Source organism: Cibotium barometz, chromosome 18 (genome assembly GCF_041138505.1).
Source record: "Cibotium barometz isolate CiBa-2024 chromosome 18, ASM4113850v1, whole genome shotgun sequence".
Classification (NCBI taxonomy): domain Eukaryota; kingdom Viridiplantae; phylum Streptophyta; class Polypodiopsida; order Cyatheales; family Cibotiaceae; genus Cibotium; species Cibotium barometz.
The window spans coordinates 18,369,420-18,382,495 of NC_141063.1; the positions used below are offsets into that span (position 1 = coordinate 18,369,420).

The 13,076-nt window shown below is 36.9% G+C and overlaps 1 protein-coding gene across 2 annotated transcripts; it reads left to right on the forward strand.

Moving 5' to 3' along the window:
• Nucleotides 1-3,709: 3,709 nt before the first annotated feature.
• Nucleotides 3,710-7,828, forward strand: LOC147629019 (protein NARROW LEAF 1-like). 2 transcript variants are annotated; one of them, XM_086812224.1, is made up of 6 exons: nucleotides 3,710-4,502; nucleotides 4,939-5,500; nucleotides 5,934-6,077; nucleotides 6,212-6,455; nucleotides 6,563-7,063; nucleotides 7,333-7,828. In XM_086812224.1, exons 1-6 carry the CDS (start codon nucleotides 4,435-4,437, stop codon nucleotides 7,734-7,736), a joined length of 1,923 nt encoding a protein of 640 aa, XP_086668350.1. In that variant the 5' UTR covers nucleotides 3,710-4,434; the 3' UTR covers nucleotides 7,737-7,828. The 2 variants fall into 2 exon arrangements, with proteins under 2 accessions (XP_086668350.1, XP_086668351.1); XM_086812225.1 differs by having other exon boundaries at nucleotides 4,128-4,502; nucleotides 4,926-5,500.
• Nucleotides 7,829-13,076: the final 5,248 nt, after the last annotated feature.

Sequence of the window (13,076 nt, forward strand, 5' to 3'; positions counted from 1 at the left end):
TCTACTTTTCTCATTGTTTGTAAGAAGAAATGATTTATTATTATTCTAATTTTAAACTAAGGGTTAAGAATAAAGTGAAGGGAATGAATATATGCACATTGTTGGCATAACTTTGCATTCTCTTTTAAGTTATGGGTTGACATTCGGTTTTGATAAATGGTGGGAATAATTGAATATTTTACATGGTAAATCTTATGAGAGGGTTTGTTAAAACAATCAATGTCATGGAAATCTTTGTGGCTAACATGAAAAACATTTTTTTTCTTAATGGATAAACATTATGGCCAAATAAAATAGTTTATGGATTGACTCATTTTATTTTTCTCTAGTTGAGAAAAAGGAAAAGAAGAATGCATCCTTTTATTGAGCACGTGGAGCTTTTGAGTTAGCACTATATTCTTAAGTGAGGAATTGCTTTAGCTTTATATGAGTGCTGCATAATTTTTTTAAATAGTTTCCATGTGACATCATGTATAAGGGAGATGAGGACTCACTTTTTCCCTATTACAAAAAGTATCAAATTGAGCATAAACAAATAAAAATTACCAAAAGAGCAAGGTAATGAGACATCAATGTAACCGAGGAAGATGCTTTAGAAAATGTTTTTACAATCATTTCATTTGAAACCTAAAGCTATATGAAATTTTGTGGTGGTTGTTCCCTACTATAAATAGTTAGTTTCTAGCCTTAGCCAACTATAAAGTATATAAATACAAGTAATAATCATTTTATGAGCATGTAATCTTTCTTTATCTTATGCACCTTCATCTAGATATAGGAGGATAAGTATAACTTGTTACGCACATAGTGCTAATCCTTGAGATTTCAACATACTTTTTATTTATCTTATGCACCTTCATCTAAATATAGGAGGATAAGTATAACTTGTTACGTAAATAGTGCTAATCCTCGAGATTTAGTGACCTAATCTGACAGGGTTAGGGGAGCCCTAGGATAAGGAGATTGGTGAAGGTTATTATTAATAAATCCATGTGTATTGGCTATTTATAATATGATGGTTATTTATAGCAATAGTGGACACTATATAAGTGAAACATGGGTTATTATTGTCCTAACCTCTTTATTGGTTAGAGTTCAACCAAGACTCTGGCCATGTATGTGGTAGAGCATGCCGAAGCCCTTTATGGGGTAGACTAGCATGGATATGTGGGAGTCAGACCTTAGCCTCTGGCTCAGGGGTGGTTTGAAGCATAGAACCTTCGGTTGGGGAGGTGAGCTAGCCTGCGCCCCTCTTAGGGGGTTTGTACTAGCCACTTGTGTTTTGTATTTAGGAGATTCATGGGGTTGTAACATAACTTATCTCATGTCTATGTGCAACGCATTCATTTTAAAAATTGGTATGGATCGAGGAATTTATTGCATGGCTTATTAAACCAATGTTTGAAGAAAATTTGTTTCATAATTTCACTTTTTTCTTCTATCCCTTCTTATAAAGATATTCCATATTAGAATGATCTGTCTTCAAGAAATTATATGCTTAAAGTCCAACTTTGTCAATTTCTTACTTTTTGAAGAAAGGTTACAATAAAGGCACAAATTCCATCTTTCTAAGAAACCAATCATATGAGTAGGTGCAAATGTAGCATAGCTCATAGTTGAACAAAGTTTGTAACATAAATTGATGGTGGATTTTAAGTGAATTGCATGTATATAGTTGTAAGGTGGCCACATGCAAGGTTATGGGGAACATATTACGAAACTAGTAAAAAATAGCAAGTTTTAAATTTGTGCAAGTTAATCCATTAAGTTCTAGACAATTAATATTGTGAGTGTGTGTGTGGGGGGGGGGGGTTGTAGGTGGGAAATCATGCACACACATGTGTGTGTGTGCATAAATGAGTGGTAACAATGATGATAACAACCACAAGAGTTTGTCCTAGCAATTTTTTTTTCTCATAACTCATTAAGATATTTGCCAAGAAATTGAAAGCCAGAGTATCAAAGCATAGTGAAAGACATCACAAAATACAATGATTATGAAATGGATAGAAAATAAGAAAAGAAAACATTGAGATAATAACCCTCTTTTCACTCCTCGAGGACGTTTGTAAAATGATGAAATAATAAAAAAACATTCGTTCACATGGTGTGGCTTCATTGTTGGTTTCGGAGCATCTTTACCTTTATATATTGACTCCTTTTGAAAGCTTAAAGTGTATCACCTTGAGTACTAATGCAAAATACTTTCAAGAAATTTAAAAAAAGATTTTATTATATGTGATACCATAATTTTATTTATATTATCTGCAAAAAGTAACTAAGAATATTATAATGTTGCAGTGTTTTATATTTAACAAGTTGTATTTGCTATTAAAGTTTTGTTTGATTAAAATAAGTATTAACAACACTAACTATTAAAAATAGCATCGTGCTATTTATTATATTCTTATGTGTGCTAATCAAAATATTATGTCTCCTTCAGCCTACATTCATAAACAAGTCATTTTTTAAAGTTTACATATATGGTCTTGTCTGCAAAAACATCACATTAGCATCCACAAGCAATTTTTATTACAAGAATAACTTAGGAAATAAGTGTAGTGCCATGGAATATCACTTCTTGACCATGGTAACAAAGTAACTTGCAAGCACACTCGCCACCTCTCATGCTTGAAGGGATGGTTGAAGCATGTGCAAAATTAGTGTGAAAAAATGACCACAATTTTAGATAATAAGGGTAAGAGGTCTACCTTTGCTTCTTTTGTAAGAGGTAAACCTTACCTTATTTACTAATTTAACTGAATGGCTATAATAACTAGCTATAATGAGGGGTTACATCTTCTTATAGAGATTAGCTAATTCTATGATGTACTTCCACTAAGTGCATGTAGAAATCGGTTGGGGAAGAATAAGAATACCATAATAAAGAACATAAACCATGCAAGAAATTAGTTTGAATATTTTTTCATAGTATATCATTACCTTGTGCATGGTATCATTAGTTTCAATAATAATACCATAATAAAGAACATAAAGCATGTGATAAATTAGTTTCAATAAATTTTCATAGGATATCATTACCTTGTGCATGAATGTGCTTAAGCATCTTATACATGTCTAGTGTTGAATCCTTATGTAGATCCATCTCTTAGAGTAACTCTTAGAGATGGGAAAACACAAGTGCATAATAACTTTAGAGTAGAAAATTATTTTACTCCTAAATCATTTCATTGTTTCTTGAGCTCCTACCCAAAAAGATACCTTCATTTTCTTGGATTTTCATTTAGCTTCAACTTCATATCTCCTACGATTTTTACACTATTTTGTGTACGTGTATGTACATACTAACACACATTATGACATCCAAGGAAGTACTATTACGTATACACTTTATTTTACCAAGAGGTAGAGAGTTGATGTGACGAGAATCCATACATTCACTACCTTTTTCACTCTCTTGGTGGGGGATATAACCACTCATTCATTGATGTTCATTGTTTTCAAATTCTATAGGTACAATTATAATCTCTTTATTCTGCGAGCATTATGAGGCACCCCAAATGTGTTGTGAAAATTTGATACAAGCCCTAAGTAAAGGCAAGGAAAGTCTCTTTTCTTTGGGTCTATGTTTCCTAGCCCACTATCTTATTTTAATAATGACAAATAGAAACACGACCTCGATATACCTCAATAATTCTATTTTTTATCTTTAATTTGTGCAATATATTCTTTATTCAAGCCTTCACATGGAGCGGAGGGGTGAGTCAAGATATTCGAACTCACGTCCCATGGTCTGTAGCCTAGAGCTCTAAGGCTGAGCTATTGTAACCACCCCTTAATAATTCTAACTAGCACTTTAACTTTGGCACTTGTTATTATTTTGACTAGCACATCCCTGATTTGAGCCATTTGGACATTACATTGTCTTTTCACCATTAAGGTCTTCATGGCTTCCTCCATAGCATTAGTCCTGGCAAGAGTTTGGATTTTGCATGAGCCACTGATTTGAGAAAAAGAAAAGAAAAGACTAGCACATCCCCAATAAGGTTGATATTTAAATAGTACCAAATCCTCATTTGCTTTCATTAACAGACAGAAGGGTTACTTGTTGTTGCATAGTGCCTCAACCATCCTCTATATAAGGAGCATTGACATTGTGAAAAAACATTCGGAGGTTGCTTTTGGGGTCTGTGCCCGCGCGCAACACACCCACACGCACGCACACTCACACGCACAGAGCTCTCTTGAAATCGCTTCAATGGGCGTCTACATTATTGGCTTGAAACTGAGAAAATTGATACTCATTGCTTCAAAAGGGCGCCTTGATCTCACTCGAGTTTTCTAAATTATCGCTTTAATTGCTGTCAGATTTGATAAAACTGCTTCAAAGGGCGCCTTGATTTCCCCTAGCATTGAGCTGAAGGTTGAAGCAGCTTTTTTTAATAGGTGGGCGATCATGTTGATGCTGTAAACATGGCTAATAGAGATCCTGCAGAAGTGCCTGTAAACCTCAACATGCGGCAAGGCTCCGCTCATGGCATGTAGGTGCCTTCATTATTTGAATTAATATTATATGCCTATGTCTATGGGCATGTTATCTTCTTGTTATGCCTTTGAGCATGCTAGGTTTGTTTTATGTCTATGAGCATTTGAACTGCATGTGCCTTCATGTCTATGGTCATATTATGCTCCCTATTATGTCTATGATCACGTTATGTCTATGGGCTTGTTATGTCTATGAGCATGGAATTGCATATGTCTGCATGTATATGGTCATGTTATGCTCCATGTTTTGTTTATGGACATATTATGTCCTATGGCATGTCTATGAGCATGTTATGCTCATTTTAATTCTGTGAGCATGTTTATGTCCCATGTCATGTCTATGGGTAGGTTATGTTCATGTTATGTTCCATGTAATGGATATGCGCATGGATTTGCACTTGGCTTGACGTAGGATAAAGGGTTGTGTTGTAGGCCTCCCGAGGAGATGGACCTCACTAAAGTGCCTTACTCTGGACGGTGCTGTTCCTCTTCCCCTGTATCAGAAGGATCAGCTCTGGATTCTGGTTTCTCTCTCTCTTCTGGCAATTCGAATGAACGGCAACAGGCAGAGTGTACCCCATTGCTGGATTGTGGTTTCCATCTCTCTTCTGGTAATTCTAACAGACCACAACGGGCAGAGGGTAACCCATTGCAAGCTGAAAATAGTGCTGCCTTCTTCTTGTGGCCTCCAGCATGCCGGCTGCATGGCAGTGCCGTAGAGAGAACAGCATACTTCTATGGCCTGCAAAAGGATGTAAGCTCAGAGATCAGTGAGAGGGCACCGAGTGGCCCACAAGCTACGACACTTTTAGACTTGATGATCATCCGGGCATATCATAGCAAGCATCTACGTGGAGTCAGCATGGGAACTGCTGTTGGGTTCCGTACAAAGCAGGGTGTTCTGACAGACATTCCGGCCATCATTGTGTTTGTGGCTCGGAAAGTACAGAAAGCATGGCTCCAGGAAGGCCAGAGACTTCCTGTCCACCTCGAGGTAATCTGTCACATACACAATTAACAAGATTTACAATGAACACTTGATAAAATGTAACTTGGCAAATTGAGCTCAAGCCCGTGAGTGTCTAACAAAAGGCAGGTCCCGAGTTTGAACCCATGTCAGGAATTTCACTAACACTTGCAATTAAGGAAAAAAATGTGACTATGATGTATTCAAATCGCAGCTGGCATAAGACCTGCATCCCGCGTAGACTAGGAAGAAGAAGAAGATTTTTGTAAACATCATAGGAACTATCCCAAGGACACTTGAATTTCATTGGGTGGTTTTGAAATGACTTGATCAGCTAGCCAATGAGAAATGGCATTCAATTAGAGCCATCTTTTTCTTATTCCTCTAAGTCACCTTATGTAACATTGCAAGATGACTGCGTAACATGGGGTAATTAATAGCGTGCTGGTCTGTGTTGCAGGGACCCGGAGGTGTTTGGTGTGATGTTGATGTTGTAGAGTTTGCGTATCACAGTGCACCAGGTTTCACTTCCAAGGAGCAGGTTTACACAGAATTGGTGGAAGGCTTGCGGGGAAACGATCCATGCATTGGTCCAGGATCTCAGGTATAAATTTGGTCTAACCGACTGCGCTATTCTTGGTGGGCGCTGACAGGGATGTCATAGCACTGCACCTACTCTTGGGAATTGACATGGGTGACATAAAGCTAACTGCTGTTTTTTTTTTGTTACCTCATCAGGTTGCAAGTCAAGAAACTTATGGTACTCTTGGAGCCATAGTGCAAAGTAGGACTGGGGCTTGCCAAGTTGGCTTCTTGACCAACAGGCATGTTGCAGTGGATTTAGATTACCCAAATCAAAAGATGTTCCATCCACTGCCGCCGAATTCCGGGGGGCCAGGCATCTATCTGGGCGCGGTGGAGAGGGCGACATCGTACATCACGGATGAGCGATGGTACAACATCTTTGCAAGTGTGAACCCAGGTACTTTGCTTCATTATATACACATCTTCTAAGCAATTCAGTTACTTTGTCCATGAGTTGAAGTTTTATGGGACATCTTCTATGGTGGGTGGATCATGATGGGACAGAGACATTCGTGCGGGCTGATGGCGCATTTATCCCATTTGGAGATGGATTTGAGATGTCAAGGGTTACCACTACCGTCAAAGGGGTTGGAAACATGGGGGAAGCCAAGTTTATTGATCTGCTAGCTCCTGTTGGTAGCATAGTGGGGAGGCAGGTAATGAAGGTTGGTAGAAGCACAGGACTAACTAAAGGTAGGATCATGGCCTACGCGCTCGAGTACAATGATGAGAGAGGTAGTTGTTATTTCACAGACTTCCTTATTGTAGGAGAGAATAAGCAGGCTTTTGATTTGGAAGGAGATAGTGGCAGTCTAATATTAATGATTGAAGAGGGCAGGACACTGCCTAGACCTGTGGGGATGATCTGGGGAGGCGTGGCGAACCGTGGGCGCCTCAAAGTGCAAAATGGCTATGGACCGGAGAATTGGACAAGTGCTGTTGACCTTGGGCGTCTCTTAGATCGTCTCCAACTTGACTTGATCACTAGCAATTCTGCTCTTGCAGGTAAGCTTTACTTACTCATGTATCCAATGTACATATCAAACTCGGTGCAACTTAGAAGTGAGTGCCATAGAAGCCCATGCATGCATATCAAACCGGGGATACCTTAGAATTGCATGCCTTGAAAACCCTTGCACATGTGCAAGAGTTTTCAAGGCATGCACATTGCACATGCAATGTACATGTTGGTTGTAATTGAGCGCAATGGCCTGCATTAGATGACTTGAAGGCTACTTGTTCAATTCTTCTCTGAATTTTTTTCACATGTGAAGATGCCATTACAAAACAACGATGGCTGGCAATGGGGGCAGTCAATGCAGGAGAGTGTCTATCAAGGCCCCTAGGCATTTACCAACCCATACAGGCCAACCAGCATGCTGTATTCAAGATTCCCAAATTCAAGTTACGAAAAAGAAACCATCGGTCGGCTCAAGGCGAGTTAGGTCATCTTGAGGAGCCTGGTAGATTTGAGATGGAGCGTGGTTGGACTTTGGTTGATCCATCGGATTTAGAGGGTGAACCCATTGACTTTATGAAAGAATGTGACTTTGGAGTAGGAGAGGAGAACACAGGATATGAACCAGGCGGGCACATGCCAGCTTTAAAAAATGGCAATGAAGACCATTCATGTGGTCTTCATTTGTATGATATGCATGCAAAACAAAGATGGCTGTAAGATATGTAAACAATGAAGTGCCTGTAAATATTTTTGTCATATTTTCGTAAGCAGGGATGTATGACAATCTCAATCTGAATTTTCTTACAGCCCTTCAGTATCCAATTCTGCCTTGATTATTTAAAACAATAGCAGATATAGTCTCTTAATTGCTAATACGCCAAATAAGAAAGTTGTTTTTTTCCGTCGAAGAAAACATCAAAAGGGGGACTGCAAAGTGGATGCTAGCTGGGAAATTGTCAGGCTACCCATGCTTAATTTCACACCAACACAATGATAGAATTTTGGTCCATAAGAAAATACATCCAATCTTCCTTGAACTCCATAGTTGAATGGCTTAAATCATTATGCAATGCAATAGACATATATACCAACATTACCCCTTCTCTTGAACATCCTTGGTAGCCAAAAGTAAATCCAGTTGCATACAACACCATTACAACAATCCTTCATCTCAACCTAACTATACATATTCCATCAATATCCTCTATGGATCTTGACTAGTTTTGGAAAGAAATCCTTGATGCGTTCACCAAGAATCATCTCATCAAGCTTGTCTAAGACCTTGTCCCATTTCAATATCTTTTTATTACCATGAATTTCCCTCCTAAAAGACCATTAAGTTTTTTTTGTGGAGTTGATCAAATCAATTATTATATTTAATGACTAAATCTTCTTTTTGAAACCTCGCAAATGTCATATTGTTGTATCAAAACACCTTAACTGCTACTCTTCCCTCCCACTATTTTGAAATTGAGGTTTTCTTATCCACAAAATTAAAGTTTTGCACTTCTTGAAATCTAAAAATTGAAAGTGTTGGTTATCTCCTCTTTGTACACCTTTTAAAGCTTGCTTTCACTTGGCAGACACACTAATGAAATGGTCTTTTTGTAGTCTAGATTTATGGGTAAAAAGCTAGTAAAGTATATATTGAGAGCTTTGCTCTAGGCGTTGGGAAGGAAATAAAGAAAGGTAATTAATACAAGATTGTCCAAAAATCACACACAAACTAATCTATGGTGCTTCCTTGATTTCTCACACTCTCTCCATCACTAAAAGCAGGCATGGTTTATAAAATGTAAGAACCAAGAAAGTGGAAGAGGGGGAGGAAAGAAGAGACACAACTTGTTTACATGAGTCGTGTACTTCTCCAATCACCTAAACGACCTTTTCTTGATATTTTATTCAAATTAAAAAAATATCCAACTTTTACTTCTACTAAATTGAGGCTTTATTTTTCTAGTTGACTAAGGTTCTCATACTACCAAAAAAGGGAGTAAATTTAAATTTGCATTGGCTTTTACAAATTTAGGGACCCACTATTAAAGCCAATCACTTATAAGGTGCTCAAAAAAATATTATAATGAGATTTTACAATGGCACATTTGCCATAAAAGATAGCAAAAATAAAGGTTTTTACTTATGAAGAATCACCTAATCAAGGCAATTTTTGGTACAACTTTGGGGGTTAGAAGATTTCGATGCTTTCCTCTTCGACCACCAATAAGAAGCAGCCTACAATGGCACTTTCTTTTATAGAAGCTAAGTGCATGGTAGCTTGTTTTACTGTTTGTGAAGGAGTACAGCTAAGGAGGATTTTAGTGGACATGGGAGTTCATATTAGTGGAGCTATAGCTTTATAATGTGAGAACTAGAGTTGTCCATGCATGCCCATTGATATACAGTACTCTAGTTGTCGCATGCCATGCATGCCCATCCATTATTCTCTTTGTTTGACACCATGTTGCCTTGGATCTATCCCTTCGAGTCTAATGGATTCTACAATCCATTTTGATGTTTTTTTTCATTGGTACCATGATGGATTCTATATTGATCTATTTTTTCCCATGATCCCGATTTCCTTTGCCAAAATAAGGCTTCATCTAATTTCTTTTGAAAGGCTTTGGATGTGAAACCCAATTCGGGGAAGCCAACAAAAACAACCCTTACCCTTTGACATTCCCTGCCCTTGGACATCCACTAATCTTTATGGACCTATCCATTGCAACTTCTTCAGCTTCCCAAGATGTGGACATAGTTGAACAAAAGAACCCAATCTCCTTCCTGAAGATTTTGTGCTCGGTGTTTTGTCCACCCATGCTTTTCTCCGTCTCAACACGTGATTTTCATCCTTTCTTTCTCCAGTGCTAATAGCTTCTCCAATCTCTATGCTCTATGGGATGATCCAATTCTTTTCTCCTTCTCAACACATGCTCTTCATCCTTTTTTCCTCTAGTGCTAATAGCTTGTCTAATCTCTATACTCCATGGACTAATCCGATGATAGCCTCTCTTGCATTGTTGCTCGCATACTTTGTACAAGGAATTCCATAGACACTATGGCTTCTAAACCATATACCAACTTGAATGGTGTCTATCATGTCCCAATCTTAGATGTTATTCTGAATGCCCAAAGTTTTGATCCCAATCAGCCTTATTTGTACCCATGATCTTTTTGTCCTAATCTTGTCTTAGTTCTTGTATGCTTTCATGTTTATGTTTGTCATTAGCTATGGAGTCTTGATGAGTTGCTTGCTTACATATGTGAGTGCTTGCTATGTGCATGTGTGTGCTTGAAATAAGCTTTCTTGATTCTTGCTTATGATTAACTAGATGTGGAGTGTGATTGAGAGAGGGATTAAGAGAGACAGTGTGAAAAGAGAGGAAGCTTACTAGTTAGCTTCTCCCTCATGAGTGATTGGATTAGTGAGGTCCAAGCATTGGGTTGGTAGAGCTTAAGGGCTTGAGCACCCTTGTGGTTTCCATTCCCACATTCGATGTGCTTTCACATTCTAGACGGGTTGTACTCCTTAGAAAAGATAATGCTTGAAGCTACAACTTCCCTAAACAGAAACCTTTTTGAAGCATCTATATAACAGTTGACCTCACGATGTGTAATACAATGCATTGGTATCAAGTTAGGCACATCATTCTTCAACAAATTTATGAACCCAACTTCACATCCTGTCATTGCAGAGGCACCATCAATAGCCACACCTATCTTTTAAAGCATTATAAATTGTCCTACCTTTTCCATTTGCAATTTTCAAGAGACCCAAGTACTCTGAATTCTTTGACTGTAAACCCTTGTTTTTCATATAAGTGGCATAAACAATCAAATACAATTCTAATCCATGATGTGTACTCTCATCAAGCATAATTGAGTAGCAAGGATCCTCTAGCAAAGAGATTGTTTGCACCTCCTGTGGATATTGAGTGGCTATGGTATAAAGAAATTGATATCTAGCATATCGACTTACATATGAGGAGTCCTTTATACTTTTTGGCATGTTTGGAACCTTCAAAGACATAGCAAGACTATATAAGTCTTCATATGTAGATATGGACAAATCCATCTCAGCTACATGCATAGCAATGGGTTCAGTTTGTTTGCCTATTCACATGACCATTTGACCATTATGGTTTTGTGGCCACTAGAAGCAACATAAGCTTTCATGGCATCATAGTGAATAGTAACACAACTATTCCCAATTCTCCAAGGGCTATGCATTTTATAATACTTACACCAACTACATTTCGTGACAATTTTGTATTCTTACAAAATACTACTTGGCTATAGAAATGTGTCCCTCCACTCTTTACAAACTTTTCCGTTTGTACCCTCTTTTTGATAGCTATTTCCTTCATATAATTATAGACTAGCTAAATTAATACCATTTAACTCCAAGTCTTCATTTAGTTCCTCTTTCAAATTGAATTCTCTTTCGTTGGTTATAATTTTGAGATCTACATTTTCTTGACCTTGAGGGCAATATTCTATACAAACATTACACTTATTGTATTTTGCTACTTCTTTTGGGGAGCCATGTAAGATTCTCAACCGCCACCTAATCCAAACATACATACTCATAAGGTAAATATATATTGTGTACTAGAAAAAATCCATATAGAAATTATGCTTGTTGTTTTAGTCAATTAAAACTTAAAGGGGAAAAAGAGACAAAGAGAGTTGAATCGAATCTTAGTTAAGAAAATTTAGGTAAATAGATTGCCAATGTTAATGTAGACTCGAATGTTAATTTGCTTGATCCTTCTGCAAGACCCTTCAAAAATCACAAGTAAAAGCTATTAGCCTAGATATTAATTATTGATTCTAAGCTGCTTTTGTATATACAAATGAGCAATCATAACTTAGAGAAATTGATCATCCAAAAAATAAAAATAAAAAAGCTTCATAATTATCTTAATGCTTGGAATGTGGATGTTGTGAGTCCAACTTTCGGCTTATTGAGGTAAAGTGAGAACATGAACTAGTCCTCAAAATGGTAGAAACTTGATCAAGGAAGTTTTCCAAATGCAAATGTGAAATAAGCTTGATCAAGGAAGTTTTCCAAATGCAAATGTGAAATAAGCTTGATGAAAGCGTCCTAGCAATATTATTGAGAATTATTATTGGAGTGGTCATAGAGGAGAATAAGAAACAAAGTATTGGCAAATGACTAAAGTAAAGAAGTCAATAAAACGTATTAGCCTTTGGCTACTAGTGAGTTGTTGATGACCACTTCCAATCAATTATTAGGAAGGAGTGAACTAAAGTGAAAAGACTAAATGCTTGGAGAGTAAATTTTGGGGGGCAAGGTACTTAAAATGAAATCAAGCAACTAATAGAAAATACGCTTGCTCTTAAATTAACCCAATATAACTTAAATTAATATAAATTAGTCTAATTAATCAAAAATATGATGAAATGATAAACAAATGATCTTTCCATACTTAGAGTGATCCAATTTATTTTTCCATAGATGCACCATTACAAGTACACTACTCCCTATAGCTTCTTAGATGATTCACATAAAAAATGTAATTTTATTAATTAGATTATTAATATTTACAAGCCTTCTGCTGATAGTCTGGAAGAATTTTGAAAAAGAGATCATTAAAAATCCAACCATTGGATTTGTAATTTTTACTAACCACCACATTCTACTAATGTCTCAGTATCTACCCACTCTTTTGATCTACAAGATTGAGGATTTTAAGTGGTAGTTATTGTGGGTACAAAAAGTGGCGTATATTATAACACTTTAAAGACCTTGAAATATTTTTTAAAAAAAAGACAAATATCTTAAAATTTTCTTGAAAAATCAAGTTAAGCTCTATATTATGTGAAGATCTAAGTTACAAAGTGGGAATCTCATATGAGTTTATATGTAAAAGATATTAGCATTTTATGGAATCAGTTCAAATTTGGGATAGGGTGTATACATTGACTTTGTACCTAAGAAAATGAGGACTTTTGACTATCTAATGCTTAATCAAATTATGCAACTATATTTCTAACTTTGAATATGATGTTCCAACAAAAAAACTTGAAACGAAA